General features: G+C 45.4%; 1 protein-coding gene and 3 non-coding genes across 4 annotated transcripts; all 4 read left to right on the top strand.

The window, feature by feature from the left end:
* The first annotated feature begins 10,301 nt into the window (after nt 1-10,301).
* Nucleotides 10,302-21,954, top strand: RPS3 (ribosomal protein S3). Its single transcript, XM_058185394.1, has 7 exons — nt 10,302-10,425; nt 12,772-12,902; nt 15,473-15,566; nt 17,260-17,354; nt 18,370-18,557; nt 20,357-20,553; nt 21,879-21,954. The coding sequence occupies exons 1-6, from the start codon at nt 10,396-10,398 to the stop codon at nt 20,548-20,550; spliced, it is 732 nt and encodes a 243-aa protein (XP_058041377.1). The 5' UTR covers nt 10,302-10,395; the 3' UTR covers nt 20,551-20,553; nt 21,879-21,954.
* LOC131200310 (small nucleolar RNA SNORD15) lies at nt 14,671-14,822 on the top strand. The gene has a single exon (XR_009155577.1). It is a non-coding gene; the product is annotated as a small nucleolar RNA SNORD15 (small nucleolar RNA).
* On the top strand, nt 15,671-15,819 carry LOC131200312 (small nucleolar RNA SNORD15). Its single transcript, XR_009155579.1, has one exon. It is a non-coding gene; the product is annotated as a small nucleolar RNA SNORD15 (small nucleolar RNA).
* Nucleotides 17,716-17,867, top strand: LOC131200311 (small nucleolar RNA SNORD15). The gene has a single exon (XR_009155578.1). It is a non-coding gene; the product is annotated as a small nucleolar RNA SNORD15 (small nucleolar RNA).
* Nucleotides 21,955-23,180: the final 1,226 nt, after the last annotated feature.

Below are 23,180 nucleotides of genomic sequence, written 5' to 3' on the forward strand. Positions count from 1 at the left end.
TCCAAGGAAACGGGCCCCCGGAGGTCATCCAAACTATTCCAAATTATTCAATCCCCCCTCAAAAAGTCCACGCTGGGATGATCCGATTTGGAGCCCACCTGGAGAAGACACCCCCCCCCTCTCTCTCTCTTGGGAAGCCTCCTAAGGCTGGGAAAGACAGAAGAGGACGCAGTTAGATGGCAGGGAGGGGCGCCGTAAAGAAGGCCGATGGAAGTTCCGGGTTCAGGAGACGCTCCTGAAGAAGACGGGCGCTGGGCCCCTCCGAGAGCCCCATCGGCCGCTTCCCCAAGCTCTTCCCTCCTTTCAGGGATAGAATGTATAAACTCACCTGCAGAAGGTCTCCCGAGCCCTACCTTGGAAGTAAGATGCTCTTTGGTGACCCGTTTTCTCCCCCCCACCCCAAATTCCTTGGCTTTTGTTTCGTGGAAGATCTTCTGTCCGAAACTTTGCACAGATAATCTTGGCTGGATCTATCCAGAAAAATTCCCCTTTTTTCTCTCTCTTCTCTTCCTCTTCCTCTCCTGCCCTGCCCTGCCCTCCTCCTCTCCTCTCCTTCCTTTTCTTCTCCTCCCCTCCTCTTCCCCTTTCCCTCCCTCCCCTCCCATCTCCTTCTCTTCCTCCCCTCCCCTTCCTCTCCTCTCCTTCCCCTCCCTCTCCACTTCCTCCCCTCTTCTCCTCCTCCCCTCCCCTCTCTTTCCCCTCTTTCCCTCCCCTGTCTCCTCCCCTAGCCCCCCCATCTTCTTCTCTTCCTCCCATCCCCTCTCTTTCCTCTCCTCCCCTTTCCCTCCCTCACCCCTTCCTTCCCTCCCATCTTTTCCTTTTCCTTCCCTCTCCTCTTCCTCTCCTCCTTCCTTCCCTCCCCTCCTTCCTCTCCTCCCCTGTCTCCTCCCTCCCTTTCCTTCCTCCTCCCTTCTCCTTCCTCTCCTCCCTCCCTTTCCCTCCCTCCCATCTCCTTCCTCTCCTCTCCTCCCTCCCTTTCCTTTTCTCTCCCTTCCATCTCCTTCTCCTCTTCCTCCCTCCTTCCTCTCCTCCTCCCTCCCTGACCCCTCCTTCCTTCCCTCTCCTCTTCCTCCCTCCCTTCTCCTTCCTCTCCTCCCCTCCCCTGACCCCTCCCTTCCTTCCCTCTCCTCTTCCTCCCCTCCCTTCTCCTTCCTCTCCTCCCCTCCCCTGTCCCCTCCCCTTTCCTTCCCTCCCATCTCCTCTCCTCCCCTGCCCTATCTCCTCCTCCCCTTCCTCTTCTTTATTTTCTTTGGGGAGGGGGCCAATCTTTGCTTCATTTGTCCTGCTACACGTCAAGGAGATGAAAATCCCAGCAGCCGATTCCTGTGCAGCAGGGGCCAGTATCTGGCAAGAGTCCTGTAAAGGGTTTTATTTGGGGGGGGGGTTGGGGGGGCTGGCGGGGGAGGGGAGGCGTGCATTTTTTTTGTGCTGTTGGATCTGTCCGAGATCTTTAAGTGTTTATTAGGACTTCTTAAACAAACGGTTTTTTAATGGGATTTTTTTTTTCCCAAGAGGGAAAATGAAAGGACAAAACTTTCACTGCAAACATTTTAAAATGTTTCGCGGAAAACAGAAGCGTTTTTGCCAACAATAATACTCTTCCCACGTTCCTAGAAGTTGGCCAAGTTGTTCTGCATTTAAAAAAAAAAAAAAATTGATCGGTTTCCGTCGTTGCTGTTAATCTCAGATTCTCCCCAATTCAGAAAAGCGTTATTTAAATGAAAGTTCCTTAGTTCTGTTTTTTTTTTAAAAAAAACAACTATTTCCTGTAAGAGCTGCTAATTTTTATTTTTTAAAAAAAGGTTGTAAAATAAGCCTCCTTTTTAAAACTTCCTAGAAGGGCATGCAAATCAAAACATATCACCCATGTACAGTGTCAATAAACTGGAAGCAGTTCCCCGATGCTTTCTTTATATTGGCTGTGTAACTTTGTATTTATTATGTATAAAATGTTGAATAATAAAAAAAAAAGTGGCTTTAAATCATCAGGTATTGCATAATTTGTCGTAAGCGCGATCATCTTTGCAAGCTTCTTTTTCACCAGAAGGACATCTGCGATGCATTTAATTTCTATTTGTTTATTTATCCCTTTGTTTATTCCAGGGGTCTCCAAACATGGCTACTTTAAGACTCATGGACTCCCAGAATTCCCCCGGTCTTCAAACATGGCCACTTTAAGACTCGTGGACTTCAACTCCCAGAATTCCCACAGTCTCCAAACATGGCCACTTTAAGACTTGTGGACTTCAACTCCCAGAATTCCCACAGTCTCCAAACATGGCCACTTTAAGACTTGTGGACTTCAACTCCCAGAATTCCCACAGTCTCCAAACATGGCCACTTTAAGATTTGTGGACTTCAACTCCCAGAATTCCCACAGTCTCCAAACATGGCCACTTTAAGACTCGTGAACGTCAACTCCCAGAATTCCCACAGTCTCCAAACATGGCCACTTTAAGACTTGTGGATTTCAACTCCCAGAATTCCCACAGTCTCCAAACATGGCCACTTTAAGATTTGTGGACTTCAACTCCCAGAATTCCCACAGTCTCCAAACATGGCCACTTTAAGACTCGTGGACTTCAACTCCCAGAATTCCCACAGTCTCCAAACATGGCCACTTTAAGATTTGTGGACTTCAACTCCCAGAATTCCCACAGTCTCCAAACATGGCCACTTTAAGACTCGTGAACGTCAACTCCCAGAATTCCCACAGTCTCCAAACATGGCCACTTTAAGATTTGTGGACTTCAATTCCCAGAATTCCCCCAGTCTTCAAACATGGCCACTTGAAGATTTGTGGACTTCAAGTCCCAGAATTCCCACAGTCTCCAAACATGGCCACTTTAAGACTTGTGGATTTCAACTCCCAGAATTCCCACAGTCTCCAAACATGGCCACTTTAAGATTTGTGGACTTCAACTCCCAGAATTCCCACAGTCTCCAAACATGGCCACTTTAAGACTCGTGGACTTCAACTCCCAGAATTCCCACAGTCTCCAAACATGGCCACTTTAAGATTTGTGGACTTCAACTCCCAGAATTCCCACAGTCTCCAAACATGGCCACTTTAAGACTCGTGAACGTCAACTCCCAGAATTCCCACAGTCTCCAAACATGGCCACTTTAAGATTTGTGGACTTCAATTCCCAGAATTCCCCCAGTCTTCAAACATGGCCACTTGAAGATTTGTGGACTTCAACTCCCAGAATTCCCACAGTCTCCAAACATGGCCACTTTAAGACTCGTGGACTTCAACTCCCAGAATTCTCACAGTCTTCAAACATGGCCACTTTAAGACTCGTGGATTTCAACTCCCAGAATTCCCTCGGTCTTCAAACATGGCCACTTTAAGACTTGTGGACTACAATTCCCAGAATTCCTCAGCTGTTGTAAGCTTGAGCGGTCACTAAACAAACGGTTGTAAGTCGAAGGCTACCTGTAACATTAATAATAATAATTTTGAGAGAGCTGAAGTCCCACCTGTCTTAAAATTGCCAAAGTTGAGAAACACCGATTTAAAGATTGTGCAAGCTTCAGGATTCTGCAGCACTCTTGAGTGGGCGAGACCAAACAGACCAAAAATCCTTAAGTCAGAATGATTTTCCCACCAGCCTTGATAAGCCTCGATCCGCTTTCTATCAAATTCCCAGAAAAAGCCGGCTATCACTCAAAAACACCCAAACACAAGCGCAAAATATTTCACAAAGGCCCTAGACTGACACTTAACCTGGTTATTCTCTTTGTCCTGCTTAACTGGAAAGATCAGATCGGTCTGGATTCTTAATTCAGTTCCTGCTCGCTTTCCAATTTTTTAATTTGTCTTGGTTGCAGAAATGGAAGCGATTCATGGAGACGATGTCTTATTTTTTACCCCTAACTTTAACTGCCCAGTCTAGACCAGGGGTCTCCAACCTTGGTCCCTTTAAGACTTGTGGACTTCAACTCCCAGCAAAGCTGGCTGAGGAACTCTGGGAGTTGAAGTCCACAAGTCTTAAAGGGACCAAGGTTGGAGACCCCTGGCCTAGAGCAGAGCTGGCTGAGGAACTCTGGGAGTTGAAGTCCACAAGTCTTAAAGGGACCAAGGTTGGAGACCCCTGCCCTAGAGCAGAGCTGGCTGAGGAACTCTGGGAGTTGAAGTCCACAGGTCTTAGAGGGACCAAGGTTGGAGACCCCTGGCCTAGACTGATTTCTCATAAAATCAAGAGCTAATGTGATTTATATTTCATAACTTCGTGGTAGAGGGGGCCTTTTAAAAGAACAGGTAGATAGATAAATCCATTTTTCCACTCCTGAGAATCTCCTGTTCTGCAGCAGGCATCGCAAACTCTTATGTGTTGCAATATTAACAATAATAATAATAATAATTTTTTTAAAAGGATGAGCTTTCCACTTTCCAGTTTTCCAGAGAAAAGGTTTGTTCAGAAGAAACGGGCTGAGTCAAAATTCCAGACGTCTCCAAATCCCAGCTTTTGAACAATTCGGAGGCTTCCTCTGAAATATTAGCAAGGATGTTTCCAAGAAAGAAGGAAGTGAAAAGGAAACGACCATTTAGCAACAAACAATACAATTTCGGCAGAAGCGGAACAGCGATTTGCTTCAAAAGTTGAACGAGTTCTTTAAAAAAAAAACCACCTTATTTTACTATCATCATCATCTTTCAATGACCCCATAATCCTTTGCAGGGTGGATTCTGGGCAACTGAATGGAGCCGAGTATTTACTGGCCGGATGCCCTTCCTGTCACCAGTGCAGAGTTTTTTTCCCCAACAGGTATATTCTCATTGCGCCCAGAGAGAGAAATATCTGCCTCTACCTAGGATCGAACTCACGCCCTCCGGATTGTGAGGCGAGAGGGCTACCTCTAAGCCACTGCACCACTCACCTCATTTTACTATAACAAATAAAATAAAAAGGATTAAAAATAATAAAAAAATAATAATTGAAAGGCCAGATTTGATGGGTTTTTTTCCTGCCGTCGGTTTCCTGTGTCTCTTTGTAAGTTTCTAATTTTCAGATATGTCAAGATTGACTTTTTTAATTAGACAAGGATACAAGAAGTAGGTTTATTAGTGACTTGGATACCTTTTATGGACTTTTTACTGCAAATAAATGGGAATTAATGAAATGGGTGTTTTACGGATTCGGGGATCAGAAAGGGTAAAACGTGGAGAAAGGGTTTCAGGTACAACCAATTTAAAAGAGGGAGGGGAGACAAATGTATAAAATATACATACAATATAAAAAATATTGTAACAGTGATAATAAAGATTGGAAGTTGCTGCCTTATACTTTTTTTCCCCTTTCTTTTATCTAAAGACCAACAAAGAGGATTAGGGCTAAACCCAGTGGTGAAATTCAAATCGTTTTACTACCGGTTCTGTGGGCGTGGCTTGGTGGGTGTGGCAGAGGAAGGATACTGCAAAATCCCCATTCCCAACACACTCCAGGGGGAAGGATACTGCAAAATCCCCATTCCCACCCCACTCCAGGGGAAGGATATTGCAAAATCCCCATTTCCCCCCCCCCACTCCTGGGGGAAGGATATTGCAAAATCGCCTTCCCACCCCACTCCAGGGGGAAGGATACTGATAAATCCCCATTCCCAACACACTCCAGGGGGAAGGATATTGCAAAATCCCCATTCCCTCCCCACTCCTGGGGGAAGGATACTGCAAAATCCCCATTCCCACCCCACTCCAGGGGGAAAGATACTGCAAAATCCCCATCCCTACCCCAGTCCAGGGGAAAGATATTGCAAAATCTCCATTCCCACCCCACTCCTGGGGGAAGGGTACTGCAAAATCCCCATTCCCAACACACTCCAGGGGCAACGATATTGCAAAATCCCCATTCCCACCCTATTCCAGAGGAAGGATACTGCAAAATCCCCATTCCCAACACACTCCTGGGGGAAGGATACTGCAAAATCCCCATTCCCACACACTCCTGGGGGAAGGATACTGCAAAATCCCCATTCCCACCCCACTCCTGGGGGAAGGATACTGCAAAATCCCCATTCCCAACACACTCCAGGGGGAAGGATACTGCAAAATCCCCATTCCCACACACTCCTGGGGGAAGGATACTGCAAAATCCCCATTCCCACCCACTCCTGGGGGAAGGATACTGCAAAATCCCCATTCCCACCCCACTCCAGGGGGAAAGATATTGCAAAATCTCCATTCCTACCCCACTCCTGGGAGAAGGATACTGCAAAATCCCCATTCCTTCCCCACTCCAGGGGAAAGATATTGCAAAATCCCCATTCCCACCCCACTCTGGGGCCAGCCAGAGGTGGTATTTGCCGGTTTTCTGAAGTACTCAAAATTTCCAATACCGGTTCTCCAGAACCGATCAGAACCTGCTGGATTTCACCCCTGGCTAAAGCATATAAGGAACAGTTGCTGGAATTGGGTATGTCTGGTCTAGTGAGAAGAAGGTTGTGGGGGGGGGGATGACGGGGGGGTGGGCACATGATAGCAGTGTTCCAATATTTGAGTTGCCCCAGAGAAGAGGGAGGGGGGTCAGCCTATTCTCCAAAGCCCCTGAGGGCAGGACAAGAAGTAACGGATGGAAACCCATCAAGGAGGGAAGCAACCTGGAACTAAGGAGAACTAAGGAGAAACTTCCTGACAGAACAATCAACCAGTGGAACAGCTTGCCACCAGAAGTTGTGGGTGCTCCAACACTGGACATTTTTTAAGAAGAGATTGGCTCCCCCATAAAGCGTCTAAAATTGCTGGACAGATTTCGGCTGCCTCCTTTTTCCGCGAACCAACTGTGCCCTCCTGTGGTCACAACTGCAATTTTTTTTTTGTCTCGTGTCAGCATCGAGATGTTATAATAATAATAATAATAATAATAATAATAATAATAATAATAATAATAATAATAATAATAATAATAATAATATTTTAATTTGTATACCGCCCTTCTCCCGAAGGACTCAGGGCGGTGAACAGGCAGATAAAATACAAATACACACAATAATTAAAAACATCCCTTAAGAAACTAATTTAAATGCCCAAATGTTAAAATAACATACTCCCCCATAAAATCACAAAACTTTAAAAACCCATCAAATAAAGATAAAAATCAGGCTAGTCCAGCCATACGAAATAAATAAGTTTTAAGTTCGCGGCGAAAGGTCCTAAGGTCAGGTAATTGTCGAAGTCCGAGGGGAAGTTCGTTCCACAGGGTCGGAGCCCCCACAGAGAAGGCCCTCCCCCTGGGGGCCGCCAGTCGACACTGTTTGGCTGACGGCACCCTGAGGAGTCCCTCTCTGTGGGAACGTACCAGACGATGGGAGATAGAAGCCGGCAGTAGATGGTCCCGTAGATCTCTTGAAACATCAGCCACAGATATGATACCTGTCTTATCAGCATGGGATCAGAGGAGTGACGTTATTGTACACCAATAAAGGAGAATATTGAGTAGCTCAGGGTTGAAATGCTGGATTCCTTCAGGCTCTCTGTGCTGGGTGGTTTTCTTGCAGACGTTTCATGACCCAACTAGGGAACATCATCAGCGCTATTAACTAGTAGGACTTGCACCGATGATGTTATCTAGTTGGGTCATGAAATGTACCCCACAGTTGTCCTTTTCCTTCTCTACCTCCAGTAGTCGTTGTCTTCTTCTGCTTCTCCTTCTCCTTCTTCAACTCCATCTCCAACGATCCATCTATTAAACTACTGAAGTTCGCAGATGACACAACAGTGATTGGTCTCATTCGAGACAATGACGAATCCGCATATAGACGAGAGGTCGAACGACTAGCCTTGTGGTGCAACCAAAACAATCTGGAACTGAACACACTCAAAACCGTAGAAATGGTGGTAGACTTTAGGAGAAACCCTTCCATACTTCCACCTCTCACAATACTAGACAACACAGTATCAACAGTAGAAACCTTCAAATTTCTAGGTTCTATCATATCGCAAGATCTCAAATGGACAGCTAACATCAAAAACATCATTAAAAAAGGACAACAAAGAATGTTCTTTCTGCACCAACTCAGTAAGCTCAAACTGCCCAAGGAGCTGCTGATCCAATTCTACAGAGGAATTATTGAGTCTGTCATTTGCACCTCTATAACTGTCTGGTTCGGTTCTGCAACCCAACAAGAAAAACACAGACTTCAGAGGATAATTAGAACTGCAGAAAAAATAATTGCTACCAACCTGCCTTCCATTGAGGACCTGTATACTGCACGAATCAAGAAGAGGGCCGTGAAAATATTTACAGACCCCTCGCATCCTGGACATAAACTGTTTCAACTCCTCCCCTCAAAACGACGCTATAGAGCACTGCACACCAGAACAACTAGACACAAGAACAGTTTTTTCCCGAAGGCCATCACTCTGCTAAACAAATAATTCCCTCAACACTGTCAAATTAGTTACTAAATCTGCACTACTATTAATCTTCTCATCGTTCCCATCACCCATCTCCTTCCACTTATGACTGTATGACTGTAACTTTTTGTTGCTATCATTAAGGCTTAAATTGCAATCTATGACCATCATTTGTGTTGTAAATATTGTACCTTTTATGTATTTTTTTTCTTTTTTCTTTTTCTTTTATGTACACTGAGAGCATCTGCACCAAAACAAATTCCTTGTGTGTCCAATCACACTTGGCCAATAAAGAATTCTATTCTATTCTATTCTATTCTATTCTATTCTATTCTATTCTATTCTATTCTATTCTATTCTATTCTATTCTTCTCCTCCTCCTCCTCCTCCTCCTAAAACCCATCTTTTAACACTGGTGATAATACCTAGTTGGGTCATGAAACGTCTCCAAGAAAACAACCAAGCTCAGAGAGCACTAAGGACACCAGATTTTCTTCTTCTTCTTCTTCTTCTTCTTCTTCTTCTTCTTCTTCTTCTTCTTCTTCTTCTTCTTCTTCTTCTTCTTCTTCTTCTTCTTCTCCTCCTCCTCCTCCTCCTCCTCCTCCTCCTCCTCCTCCTCCTCCTTCTTTTTCTTCCCTTCTCCTCCTCCTCCTCCTCCCCCCTGCAAATCCCCCTCCCTAATAGCACTGCTGATGTTATCTAGTTGGGTTATGAACACCAGAGGGGCCTCTGGTGGCTCAGCAGACTAAGTCTGTCTGTTATTAACAGCAGCTGCTTGCAATTACTGCAGGTTCAAGTCCCACCAGGCCCAAGGTTGACTCAGCCTTCCATCCTTTATAAGGGAGGTAAAATGAGGACCCAGATTGTTGGGGGCAATAAGTTGACTTTGTATATTAATATACAAATAGGATGAAGACTATTGGTAACATAGTGTAAGCCGCCCTGAGTCTTCGGAGAAGGGCGGGATATAAATGCAAAAAAAAAATAAATCCACAGTTGTCCACCTCCACTCTGCAGAAGTCCCACTTCCTTATAAACAATGTCTGCAAGAAAACAACCCAGCTCAGAGGGCACCAAGGACCCCACAGTCCTCCTCCTTTTTCTTCCCTTTTCCTCCTCCTCTTCCTCCAACTCTCCCTTCCTTCTAGCACTGATGATGTTACCTAGAAGGGTCATGAATTGGAAGGGACCTCAGAGGTCTTCTAGTCCAACCCCCCTGCTCAAGCAGGAAACCCTAGAGTCACACCGTATCTCACTTAGGCTGGCTTAAAAATCTTTTGTAAACATAATAAAAAAAATAAAATGCAAGACCAGTCAGGTGTTGTTGAGATATCACCGCATATGTTGAAAATGCACGGATGGGGGAAAGAATGCAGGCATTTCTTATTACATCCCATTGTCAGAATCACTTATGTGAGATGGGAAGTTATAACAAGTTGAATGAATTAAAAAAAAAAAAAAAAAATCTCGGGACAAAAGAACGTCACAGGTATACTGCAGCTGCACGCGGAAGTTCTATCTATTTACTCCTCTTCGTTCCCAGAAGCAGAAGTCAAATTGTTGATGATGAGGATTGTGGTGGTTGTTCAAAATGTTCAATATTGTTACTATTCTTGTTATTATCTAAATCAGGGGTCTTCAACCTTGGCCGCTTTAAGACTTGTGGACTTCAACTCCCAGAATTCCTCAGCCAGCAAAGCTGGCTGAGGAATTCTGGGAGTTGAAGTCCACAAGTCTTAAAGCGGCCAAGGTTGAAGACCCCTGATTTAAATGCCCAATTAAGCTTCAACATCAGCCTACATTTCCCAAAAACCCCTGGTACATCCCCCTTAACAGCTCGACCAATGGAGAGCAGCGAACAATCATGCCCGAGAGAGCAGCCGACTCTCAAACAGCGTCAACTACACTTCCCAGCATGGCTCGCGGTCTTTTCCGTCCACGTGATGCCAGCTGGCCAATGACGAGCGGGACAACAGCCGTATACTCCTCTGCGCCGGCGGAAGCCGCCTCTTTCTTTCGCCAGAGCGGCGCGGCTCAAGATGGCGGTGCAGATATCCAAGAAGCGAAAGGTGAGGTTGTTCGGGGCCTTGCGGAGCCTTGTGGCCGGGCGGCGGGGGAAGAAATACGGGCCGGAGAAGGCGGAGGGGGTCGAACGGCGGGGTGGGGCCGGCTAGGTGGGCCGCGGCGGCGGTGGGAGCCACGGATGGGAGTGGATTGAGACAACCACCCCCCCTTCATCTCTCCGCGGCTCCGGCCCGAATCCTAGTTGGGTTTTGCTGGGCCGAAAAGGCAGCGAGACCGAGGCTAGACGGGCCGCCCGGGACCGGAAGCTGCCCGATAGCTTAAAGCTTATATATATATTAGCACGTGCTTACGCCTAAGTAGTAGTATATGAGTGCAGCATAGGGCGTATTTTCCTCCACAACAGCCCTGCCAGGTAGGTGAGGCTGCTGTAGAGTTGCTGCATCTGGACTTGAACCCGAGCCCTCGCACCCAGCTTCCAACAACAGCCTTGTGAGGGAGGCTGGGATGAGACAGAGGCTCTTGGGGGGGGAGGGGTTTTTAAAGGCCAGAAATAGGCTAGGGGATTCTGGGAGTTGGAGTCCACACACCTTAAAATGGCCATGTTTGAAGACTGGGGGAATTCTGGGAGTTGAAGTCTATGAGTCTTAAAAGTGGCCATGTTTGGAGACCCCTGGAATAAACAAAAGGATAAATAAACAAATAGAAATTAAATCTTTTTTTTTATTCAAAAAGTTTTACAAAATTTTTTCCCCCTTTCCCCCCCCTCCTCCCCCCTCCCTTCACAACCCCCCCCCCGGACTTCCCGGAACAAGCACAAGGTATAGTTAAAAATAAAACAAACATATGCTAAAAAAATTTCGTCCCAACTTAATTATACCCCTACAATCATCAATTCCTAACTTCCCCCGAAAACAATCAAAAATAATACATCATAATCATTCAAAAACAGTCTGATAACTCTTAGTCTGATATCTACGTTGAATATAGTCAATCCATTTTTCCCATTCCTTTAAGTATCTTTCTTGCGTATTGTCTTTCAAAAAGGCTGATATCTTTGCCATCTCAGCCAAATTGGCAACCTTCAATATCCATTCTTCTATTGTAGGTACTTCTTTTTTCTTCCAGTATTGTCCTATTAGTAATCTTGCTGCAGTTATTAGATTTAAAATCAATTTAGTCTCAATTACTGTACAATCCGTAATAATTCCCAACAAGAAAAGTTGCGGCAGGAACTTTATCTTCTTTTTCAAAACATTTTGTAAAATCCACCAAATTTTTATCCAAAAGGCCTTTATGTCCTTACAAGTCCACCAAATGTGAAAATATGTAGCGTCATAAATAGAAATTAAATCTTTTTAACAGTTGCCAAGATTGTAAAAGTTGCTCTAGGAGAGGGGTCTGCTGTAGGAGTTCAAAGAAATTTCCATGGTCAGTTGTTCCACCCCACCCCACCCCACAGCCCTGTGAAATGGGGCTGGGCTAAGAGTGCCAGGCCGAAAGTCCCCATTGGGGCCATCTGTCGCTGAAGGGAGGACTCGAACCTGGGTCTCTCCAGTGCCAGATCAGCATCTAACTGCTATCTGCAGTTAAGATGCTGGTCTGGCATTGGCACAGACCAAGGTTTGTGTGTTGGGGCAGACACACAACCCAGCTTTGCCCCAACACACAACCCAGCTTTGTGCGTCCGGGCAGACAGAGGGATAAGACACAAATGTAACAGAGGAGACCCTGGAGGTCATCTAGTCCAACCCCCCTACTCATGCAGGAGATCTGTACTAGGGATTCGAACTGCTGACCTTTCTGATCGACAAGCTCAGTGCCTTAGCCACTGAACTCGCTCCATGTCTGAAACGATGGGTAGTTCGCATGCTCTGCTCTTGTATATGGGACCCTGCAACCGTCGTAAATGTGAATCCGTTGCCAAGTCTCTCCAGTTTTGATCCTGTGATCAGGGAGATGTTGAAACAGTTGTTGTGAAAAAAAAGTGGTCGTAAGTGGCTTTTTTTAAGTGTAGCTTCGAATGGTCCCTAAATGAACTGTTGCAAGTCGAGGAACATACCTGTGCTTGTAATTGCTACAAATGGGTCTGGGGCCTCAAGGTATTTAAGCATTGTGTCACCCTCCCATTTCCAAGGTAACAGCTTGCATTTAGGGCAGGGGTCTGCAAACTTGGCTCTTTTAAGACTTCTGGACTTCAACTCCCAGCCAGCTTTGCTGGCTGAGGAACTCTGGGAGTTGAAGTCCACAAGTCTTAAAAGAGCCAACTTTGCAGACCCCTGATTTGGGGCAGTGCTGTTGGGGGGCTCCCGTTGCTTTGTGCCTGTAATTGACGAGGGCCTGGCCAGGTTGTGCTTGTTCTTGTATCTCATGCTTTTGCGTTTTGTTTCCAGTTCGTGGCCGATGGCATCTTCAAAGCCGAACTGAACGAGTTTTTGACTCGGGAGCTGGCTGAAGATGGCTACTCCGGGGTGGAAGTCCGCGTTACCCCAACCAGGACCGAAATCATCATTCTTGCTACCAGGTCATTTGTGTGGTCCTCCTATCACATGGTTGCAAAAAAAAATGTCTGAAACTCTTTGTGGATTAGCTCTTCCCCCCAGTTATCTGAAGAAGCGCCCTTAGGAGCAGCAGCTACCTTCATTTTTACTCTGGTTATTAATGTGTTCCTTGGGAAGGCCCTACTAAGGGTTGTAGATGGGACTCGGGGCAGGGCCTCTGTCCCAAATCTTACAGGGTGGGCAAATTTATTTTGAAGTAAGCGGCCTTAAATATAATCAGCTCTGAACTATACAAGGCTGGGTAAAGTTAATTACATGGGCAAGTCTGTAACCTTTTTGAGTTTGTGGGTGGTCTTCAGATCAGGGCCCTGGGGCATACTCTCCGACTAACAACTTTTTATTAAAAGTCTCAAGTTACCAGCTCACAAAAAACGTCTCCCTTATAATAAAATTTTACTCAGAAAAAGTTGCCTCTGGAATCAAGCTGGTTTGCCACTGCAGACTTACCAGTATCTGCCTGCAGCGGATGGTCTTCAGCCAGTCCGTTGCAGTAGCCCAGACATGAGATGCCAAGATACGAGTGTCCATGTGCAAGGCCACTTAGTCCAAGAAAGTTCACAACTGGTGCACAACATGTTGTTCTAGAAGGTTATCTAGAGCCGCTGGGGAAAAAAATCAAAAGTAACCCCTTCAATTTCCATTCAGAAGTTGGCAACCAAGGCATATATTTTAACGCAGACATCGTATGATCCTTCTCCCTGCAGTAGTAGCTGAGCTGCTGCATTTTTTTTTTACTACTGGTAGTTGCTACTCTTGGACAGTCTTGAAGGATCCCCCACAAAGAACAGGTATTCGTAGGAGTCTCGCTTGTTTGTGAGCTGAGCGCTCTCAAAATTAAATAGGTGGACAGACGGATGGATGGATGTAGATAGATAAATATATATGATTGATGGATGGATGTAATCCTTTACTTATGATTGTCAATTAAAGGTAAAGGTAAAGGTTCCCCTCGCACATACGTGCTAGTTGTTGCCGACGTCTCCATAGTCATGTGGCCGGCATGACTCAATGCCAAAGGCGCACGGAACACTGTTCCCTTCCCACCAAAGGTGGTCCCTATTTTTCTACTTGCATTTTTTACCTGCTTTCGAACTGCTAGGTTGGCAGAAGCTGGGACAAGTAACAGGAGCTCACCCCGTTACACGGCAGCACTAGGGATTCGAACCGCTGAGCTGCCGACCTTTCGATAGACAAGCTCAACGTCCTAGCCCCTGAGCCACCGCGTCCCTTGACTGTCAATTAGTGGCTGTTTAAATTGAAAATTAAAAAACTTTTCTGCCTCTGAAAGCCTCCAAAAGAAGAACTTCAGAAAAAAAGCCTCCGAAGCTCTGTTAGGGGGCTTTTTTTCTGAAGCTTCTTTCAGCCTTTGAAACCTCCCTTTGAAAAGCTGGGCGGGGCTACATTCGGAGTATAAGACGCACCCAGATTTTCACCCTCTTTTTGGGGGGGAAAGGTGTGTCTTATAATCCAAAAAATACGGTATGTGATGAATTTACAACCATGGGAGGCAGGCATAAAACAGGTAGCTGTAGTCGATGAGAGAATGTAAGTATGGCCTAGACCAGGGGTCTACAAATTTGGCTCTTTTAAGACTTGTGGAGTTGAGGTCCTCCAGGCTTAAAGCCCAGGATGGAGACCCCCTGGTCTAGTGCACGTATCACTGGCTTCTTTTAAACGCTTCTTCGGGATGGAGCTGTTCTCGGCTGCCTGTTTTGGAAGCCCAAGAAATCCCTTCTGTGATGATACGATGACGAGTCAGAAAGGGCTTCCTCCTGCCCGGGCTCAGCGATACCGTGCCACGTTCTGTGGCCGTGTATTTGGTGGCTTTGGCAAACGGAGGAAGTCCGGTCATTGGATGAACAAGAGGCATTTGTCTGAGAAGGGAAGCTCGTGAAAAGGCACTCTTGCTTACATTGACATTTAATTAATTGATTTTTATTAATGTTTTTGGGAAGATTTTCAACCAGCCCCCTGCAATTCAGACAATGCAAAATTGAATTCTCACCGCGCCACGATAGATGTGCAGAAGCCTTCTATCAGTGGGGCAAAATGCCATCAACATCTTGTGACTTGCGGGGCTGAAAAACCAACTATCCAACACATTGTGACAGTGTCAAAGACAAAGCCTATAATGGAGATTTTGCTGATGGTGAAATGAACTAAAAATTGCCAAGGATGGAAACCCCTGCACTAGACACCCAAGGAAGAGGGGCGCATTCAAAGCCCATCATGCTGAAGTTGCACAAAAATCTCAAAGCTGGCTGAGGAACTCTGGGAGTCGGAACTCCACAAGTCTTAAAAGAACCCAGTTTGCAGACCCCTGGCCTAGATGTACACAAGTTCTTGCAATTGAGCAGAGTATATGATTTTGTGTAGCCCTCCTGAGAAAAAGTCGGATCGAATCGGATAATTATTCCAGCAGCAGTGAAATGCAGGCTAGATTTAAAAAAAAAAGAAATACTGGAAATTTTCAAAAGAGTTTTTATTCTGCCGGAATTGACCCTAATGCCAATCTTTGCCTTTTGCATTTCAGAACTCAGAACGTTCTAGGAGAGAAAGGACGGCGGATTCGCGAGCTGACGGCCGTGGTTCAGAAGCGGTTTGGATTCCCGGAGGCCAGTGTGGAGGTAACACTGCAGCCCCTGTGCTGGCTGGGGCATTCTGGGAGTTGAAGTCCGCCCATCTTAAAACTTGCTGAATGTGAAAAACTCTCCCTTAGCGCTTATCTTCCCTTCAGTGACGATACGATGACGAGTCAGAAATGGACACCCTCTTGCTCGGAGCCAACAGCCTGGGACCACGTTCTGTGGCGCCTTGCTGGTTAACTCTGATCAAGGGTGCCCTGCTCACTGGATGAACTTGCGCTTTGTTCTGAGAAGGGGCAGGCATATAAGTACGAGCCAGTTGGCAAACACCTGAGTTCTGATCACCTGACCCTGGGCATGCTGCAAAGGTCATAACTCTGAAAAACGGTCATAAGTTACTTTTTTTTTCAGTGCCGTTCGAATGGTCACTAAAACAAACTCTTTTAAGTCAAGGACTATCCGTATTGCCTATGTGTTGGTTGTGTGCTGAATGTTGGATTTTTTAAAAAAAGGTATTGAAAACCTCGTCCCTGTCTGAGTAAACTAAATTTTTTTACAGATAATCCTCCTAAGTAAAACAGTTCACTTAGTGACCGGAGTTACAGTGTCATGTTGTTGTTTTTTTGTAAAAAGTTTTTTTATTTTTTAACACACACACCAACATACAATACATTTTTTCTGAACAGAATGTTGGCCAGGTTTCAAATTTACACAACTTTTGGTTCTCTTCCAACACATTTTATATGCTTACATTAATATATATTTGCCTTTTCTCTCTCATTTTTCTTTTCTTTCTTTTACTTATGTTGTATATCTAATCGTACCCTTCGCCCAGAATTCTAATCATTTATCAACTTCCCTCTTCTTTGGTTTTCCCTTCTCCTTACTCCCTCTAAATTAAACCTTTTATTTCCCCATTGATATTTATAAAATTTTTATATATACTTCTTATCAAACATTAGAGTCATTCATATATTTGCAATTCAAAGCAATTCATGTAATACTGACCATAATCAAAAAAGAAAAGGAAAAAGAATTCAGTTAATCTTCATAATATCATTTCTGTTGCTTTGAGTGAATTCCATAATTAGAATTAAAAGACTTTTTTACACTTCCAAATTCCATTATTAATATTTAAACCATTTAATAGACTGCCAGGTATTTTTTATGCTTTCAAATTCCATTAATACTTAAACCATTTAATATATCGCCACAGTGACTTGTGACTGTTTTTCACATTTAAGACAGTTGCAAGTATCCTTGGTGGTCCGAATACCGCTTGGCATGTATTTATGACGGTTGCAGTATCCTGGGGTCACGTGATCCCCTTTTGCAATCTGACAAGCAAATTCAGTGCGGAAAACCCGATTCACTTAACAGCCAGGTTACTCCCTTAACAAGGGATTTGTTAAGGGAGTCATTTGACAATGGCTAAAAAAGACTGTAAAATGGAGCAAAAATTCACTTACCCACTGTCTTGCTTAGCAACAGAAGTATTGGGCTTATGGTCATAAGTGTGCAAAACAGTCACGTCACTTTTTTCGGTGCCGTGGCAACGGTCTCTTAACAGCGCATGGTTGTAAATCGACCTGTTTCTTTCCTGGGGGGGGGGGGGTTTAAATAATTTCCACTAACTGCAAAGCAAAAAAGGTGGGGTTTTTTTTAGCAGAGATTCGTTAACAACTCCTGCCTGCGACGTGTTTGTGAAGCGTGTTGCTCTCTCTCTCTTTCGCAGCTCTATGCCGAGAAGGTGGCCACCCGAGGATTGTGCGCCATCGCCCAAGCCGAATCCCTGCGCTACAAGCTTCTGGGAGGCCTTGCCGTGCGTAGGTGAGCATCGGGCGGAAACCAGATCCGACCTTTCTGTTTTCATCTGTCCTCTCGTAGATTTTTGTGCAACTTCAACATGATGGACTTTGTCTACACAAAGTCTTTAGTACTGGCCTTCAGTAAAGACACAACTCAGGTGTCTCCAACCTTGGCAACTTTAAGCCTGGAGGACTTCAACTCCCAGAATTTCCCAGCCAGCAAAGCAAAGCTGGCTGGGGAATTCTGGGAGTTGAAGTCCTCCAGGCTTAAAGTTGCCAAGGTTGGAGATCCCTGGGCTAGTGGACGTATCACTGGCTTCTTTTAAACGCTTCTTCGGGATGGAGCTGTTCTCGGCTGCCTGTTTTGGAAGCCCAAGAAATCCCTTCTGTGATGATACGATGACGAGTCAGAAAGGGCTTCCTCCTGCCCGGGCTCAGCGATACCGTGCCACGTTCTGTGGCCGTGTATTTGGTGGCTTTGGCAAACGGAGGAAGTCCGGTCATTGGATGAACAAGAGGCATTTGTCTGAGAAGGGAAGCTCGTGAAAAGACACTCTTGCTTATATTGACATTTAATTAATTGATTTTTATTAATGTTTTTGGGAAGATTTTCAACCAGCCCCGTGCAATTCAGACAACACTTAATTAAATTCTCACTGGCTATGGTAGATGCGCAGACGCCTTCTATCAGTGGGGCAAAATGCCATCAACGTCTTGTGAGTTGCGGGGCTGAAAAACAAACTATCCAACACATTGTGACAGTGTCAAAGACAAAGCCTGTAACGGAGATTTTGCTGATGGCGACAAATGAACTAAAAATTTGCATTTGCAACTTAAGATACATCCGTAATCTTTCTATTAAGCCTTCGGGTTTTGTACTTTACCTGTGCATTCCTTTTTGCTCAAATATCACGGGAATGTGCCCCTATGTGGTTAAGTTTAATTTTTAATTAATTGCACTTAAGAGGGCCTCCCGACTCTTGTGCTCATAGTCAAATAGTCCCAGGTTCTCACTCGTGTGTTGTGTCTACGCGCAGGGCGTGTTACGGCGTCCTCCGTTTCATCATGGAAAGCGGAGCCAAGGGTTGCGAAGTGGTTGTGTCGGGCAAACTCCGTGGCCAGCGTGCTAAGTCCATGAAGTTTGTGGATGGGCTGATGATCCACAGTGGGGACCCAGTCAACTACTACGTGGATACTGCCGTGCGCCACGTCCTCCTCAGGCAAGGTAAGACGAGGGAGGCCTCCCAGCAGCTCTGTTCGGCTCAGATTTTGGGAGTCTCTCCCCTGTGGGTCCCTCCTTCCCTCAGGAGCCTCTGCTCAGCTACTATCAGGTGCAAACAACTCAGATTCTTTGTTAAGGTCAAATCATAGAAGAGTTTATTATTGCTACCTGTACAGGTAATTCTCGGCTTGCAACCAGATTTAGCAATAGCACTCGGACTTATATACCGCTTCACAATGCTTTCCAGCCCTCTCTAAGGGGTTTATGGACAACAATCTGAGTCCCCTCCTTCCTTCCTCACTTCAACCCTCCTTCCTTCATCCTTCTCTCCCTCCCTCCCTCCCTCCCTTCTTCCCTCAAGTGGTTTATGGACAACAATCTGAGTCCCCTCCTTCCTTCCTCACTTCAACCTTCCTTCCTCCTTCCCTCCCTTCCTTCTTCCCTCCCTCCCTCCCTTCCTTAAGTGGTTTATGGACAACAATCTGAGTCCCCTCCCTTCCTTCCTCACTTCAACCTCCCTCCTCCCTTCCTCCCTCCCTCCCCTCCCTCTCTAAGGGGTTTATGGACAACAATCTGAGTCCCCTCCCTTCCTTCCTCACTTCAACCTTCCTCCTTCCTTCCTTCCTCCTTCCCTCCCTTCCTTCTTCCCTCCCTCCCTCCCTTAAGTGGTTTATGGACAAAAATCTGAGTCCCCTCCCTCCCTTCCTCCTTTCTTCCTCCCTCCCTCCCTCCCTCTCTAAGGGATTTATGGACAACAATCTGAGTCCCCTCCTTCCTTCCTTCCTCACTTCAACCTCCCTCCTTCCTTCCTTCCCTCCCTCCCTTCCTTAAGTGTTTTATGGACGACAATCTGAGTCCTCTTCCTCCTTTCTTCTTCCCTCCCTTCCTTCCTCCCTCCCTCCCTCTCTAAGGGGTTTATGGACAACAATCTGAGTCCCCTCCCTCCCTCCCTTCCTCCTTTCTTCTTCCCTCCCTTCCTTCCTCCCTCCCTCCCCTCCCTCTCTAAGGGGTTTATGGACAACAATCTGAGTCCCCTCCCTTCCTTCCTCACTTCAATCTTTCTCCTTCCTCCTTCCCTCCCTTCCTTCTTCCCTCCCTCCCTCCCTCCCTTAAGTGGTTTATGAACAACAATCTGAGTCCCCTCCCTCCCTTCCTCCTTTCTTCCTCCCTCCCTCCCTCCCTCTCTAAGGGATTTATGGACAACAATATGAGCCCTCCTTCCTCCCTCCTTCCCTAGTCGCTACCTTTCTTTTTCTTTTCCCCCTTTTCCCTCTTGCTTTTCCTACTATTTACTTTTGTATTTTCTTTTTTTTGCTATATAATAAACTAATAAAACTACCATGTTTCCCCAAAAAATAAGACCGGGTCTCATATTAATTTTTGCTCCAAAGGACGCATTAGGGCTTATTTTTTGGTTAGGTCTTATTTTTGTGGGGGAGAAATATGGTACTAAACGCCTCCATCTGGCTGACAGTCTTAACTGGGGCTTATTTTGTGGGGTAGAGTTTATATTACGAGCATCCTGAGAAGCCACGCTAGGACTTATTTTCAGGCTGGGTCCTATTTTCAGGGAAACCGGGTATTTACAAAAAAAAAAGAATTTCATCAGGGGAGCTGCCCCTGTGAAGAAAGAGCCCCCCCCCCCTGCACAAGGGGAGTGAGAGGAACGACCTCCTTTTTTGCACCTTGCCTCTTCCCTTCTCCTCACAACTTTTGGGCTTCAGTCCCTGTCATCCCGAGCTTGCCGGGCCAAAGGATCTTGCCTCAACGCCTCACCTTTTATTCGTTTTGTTTGTTTGCAGGTGTGCTGGGTATTAAGGTGAAGATCATGTTGCCCTGGGATCCCAGTGGGAAGATTGGGCCCAAGAAGCCCCTGCCGGATCACGTCAGCATCGTGGAGCCCAAAGAAGAGATCCTGCCCACCACCCCCATCTCGGAGCAAAAGGGCACCAAGCCGGAGCAGCCGCCGATGCCCCAGCCGGTGCCCACGGCGTAAGAGGTAAGGGTCGGAAAAAGATCTGGGGAGGGTGAACTAAAAAGCAACTTTCTGGGATCCTTCGGGTTATTTTCTTATAGACATTTCATGACCCAACTAGGTAGCCTCATCAGTGTTTATAAGGAAGTGGGACTTTGCAGAGTGGAGGTGGACAACTGTGGATTTTTTATTTTTGAATTTATATCCCACCCTTCTCCAAAGACTCAGGGCGGCTTACACTGTTAAGCAATAGTCTTCATCCATTTGTATATTTATATACAAAGTCAACTTATTGCCCCCAACAATCTGGGTCCTCATTTTACCTACCTTATAAAGGATGGAAGGCTGAGTCAACCTTGGGCCTGGTGGGGCTTGAACTTGCAGTAATTGCAAGCAGCTGCTGTTAATAACAGACTGCTTTAGTCTGCTGAGCCACCAGAGGCCCTCTGGTTTTCTTATAGACGTTTCATGACCCAACCAGGCAACATCATCAGTGTTAGAGTAGGGTTTGTGGAGGAGGAGGAGGAGGAAAAGGACTGTGCTCTTCGCAGTGCGCTGTGAGGCCCTTGGTGCTCTCTGAGCTGGGTGGTTTTCTTGCAGATGTTTCATGACCCAGCTAGGTAACATCATCAGTGGTAAAAGGTAATGGGGTTTGTTCACTATTAGCACGGTATTTGAATATAAAAAGAGAGCAAACCCAACACCCTTCTTTCTATAAGTGAAGTTCTTCCCTAGTTGGATCATGAAATGTCTGCAAAGAAACAACCAAGTTCAAAGAGCACCAAGGACCCCACAGTCCTCCTCCTCCTCCTCCCCCTTCTAGCACTGATGATGTTCCCTAGTTGGGTCATGAAACGTCTGCAAGGAAACAACTCTGCTCAGAGAGCACCAAGGACCCCACAGTTCAACCCTGATCTATAGAGTTTCTCTTCTGTAGGCAATAGTCCCCCTTTCCAAGCATCAGTGGCAGATAAAAAGACCTGATTTAAACTATGTCTTCTTACCCCAGAACATTGCTTGAAAGTAGTATTGGTGGTTTTAGCATTGATCTTCGTTGACTGGCTTCTGAGCCCGTATTAATGGATTGATTTGCAATTCACAAGTGGTCAGTTTATCATTATTTTCCAACCTGATAGTCTTTTTTGTGTGGTCCCCATCAGTAGCCATACAAGGACATCTTGAGGGCCCCAGTTGAAGGAAGGAAGCTACGGGGGTGTATTGCCTGCCTGCCTGCCTGCCTTTCCAAAAAGAATTGAGACAATTTGTATTTATGGGAGAATAAAAATAGGCCTTGCCTTCCCAAGAGTTCTTTTTACTCCCTGATATGTTTTTTTCCCTTTTCCTTGCAGGTTTTTGATTTAAAACCTTGAAGTTCTATAGAAGAAAAACATCTCTTAATAAAATGTTTAAAAGCCAACAAGAAAATGGTCTTTCTTTTACCTTCTCTCAGGACTGAGAGTTTGTTCATCGGAAACCTAGTTTAATTCTTCCCAAACCAGATTGTACTCTCTGTTATGATACAGTAGTGGCCAAAATTGTGGAAACTTTTTGGGAAAAGTGTATATTTGAGGTTTGATGGCTAATAACACCACTTTTTTTTTGGGGGGGGGGGAGTTTCAAGATAATCCTATTCCACTGCTGGAATGGCCTAGAAAGAGCCCAGACCTTCATCCAATTGAAAATCTCTGGAGCCGACTAAAGAAGCTGGTTAGTCAGAAGTGACCCAGCAATCAAACCCAGTTAATAGAAGCCATCCTTCAATCTTGGTTTCACATTAGAACAGCTGCAGAACTCAAAAGACTCGGTTCACTCCATGGGAAGACGTTGTAAGGCCGCAATTCATGCTAAAGGTTGCCCAACTAAGGATTAATTTACATGGGGATCATTTTTGTATATCTCGTTTTTTCTACCTTTTTTCACTTTTCTTCTTTATACTATCACTGCTCTTCTAATAGCAAATCCTTCATCAAAGTTATTGCATGACATTCTTGATTAAAGTATCTTTCCGTTGATATATCATTTTATGGTACTACTCCAAAAAAAAGTGGTGTAAGTAGCTAGTTTTAGAAAATAACACTTTTCCCCAAAAGGTTTTCACAATTTTGGCCACTACTGTAGCTTAGCCCGATTAAGTAATGCTTTTCCCAGATCAAATCCTCAACTTACAACCAAAAATTTAGTGGCCGATCGAAAGTCACAGTGGCACTGAAAAAAGTGGTTTATGAATATTTTCTATAATTTTTATAATGGGAAGCCAATTCATGTAACGCCTGTGTTAAAACAACTGCAGTGGTTCACTTAACGACTGGCAAGAAATGTAAAACGGGGCCAAAACGATTTTGCTTAGCAACAGAAGTTTTGGGCTCCATTGTGGTTGTAAGTCGAGAACTACCTGTGAATTGTCTTCGCATTCCGGACTTAAGTAATGTGGGCCAGTGGAGAGGGGTGAGGTCTTTCTCAGTTGTTCCTGTCCACTCAAATGTCCAGCAGATGGAGATGGACGTCCACACGCTAACATCGAGCTTCAGTCTTTCCCGTTCCGTTGAAAGGGGCCATTTTAGAGGCCATCCGAGGACCCACAACCACAGTGGCACCAAATGCTCACAGCCTCACAAGCATCACCGCTTATTTACATGCTGCCACCTGATGCA

The sequence above is a fragment of the Ahaetulla prasina genome, chromosome 5 (assembly GCF_028640845.1).
Source record: "Ahaetulla prasina isolate Xishuangbanna chromosome 5, ASM2864084v1, whole genome shotgun sequence".
Lineage (NCBI taxonomy): Eukaryota > Metazoa > Chordata > Lepidosauria > Squamata > Colubridae > Ahaetulla > Ahaetulla prasina.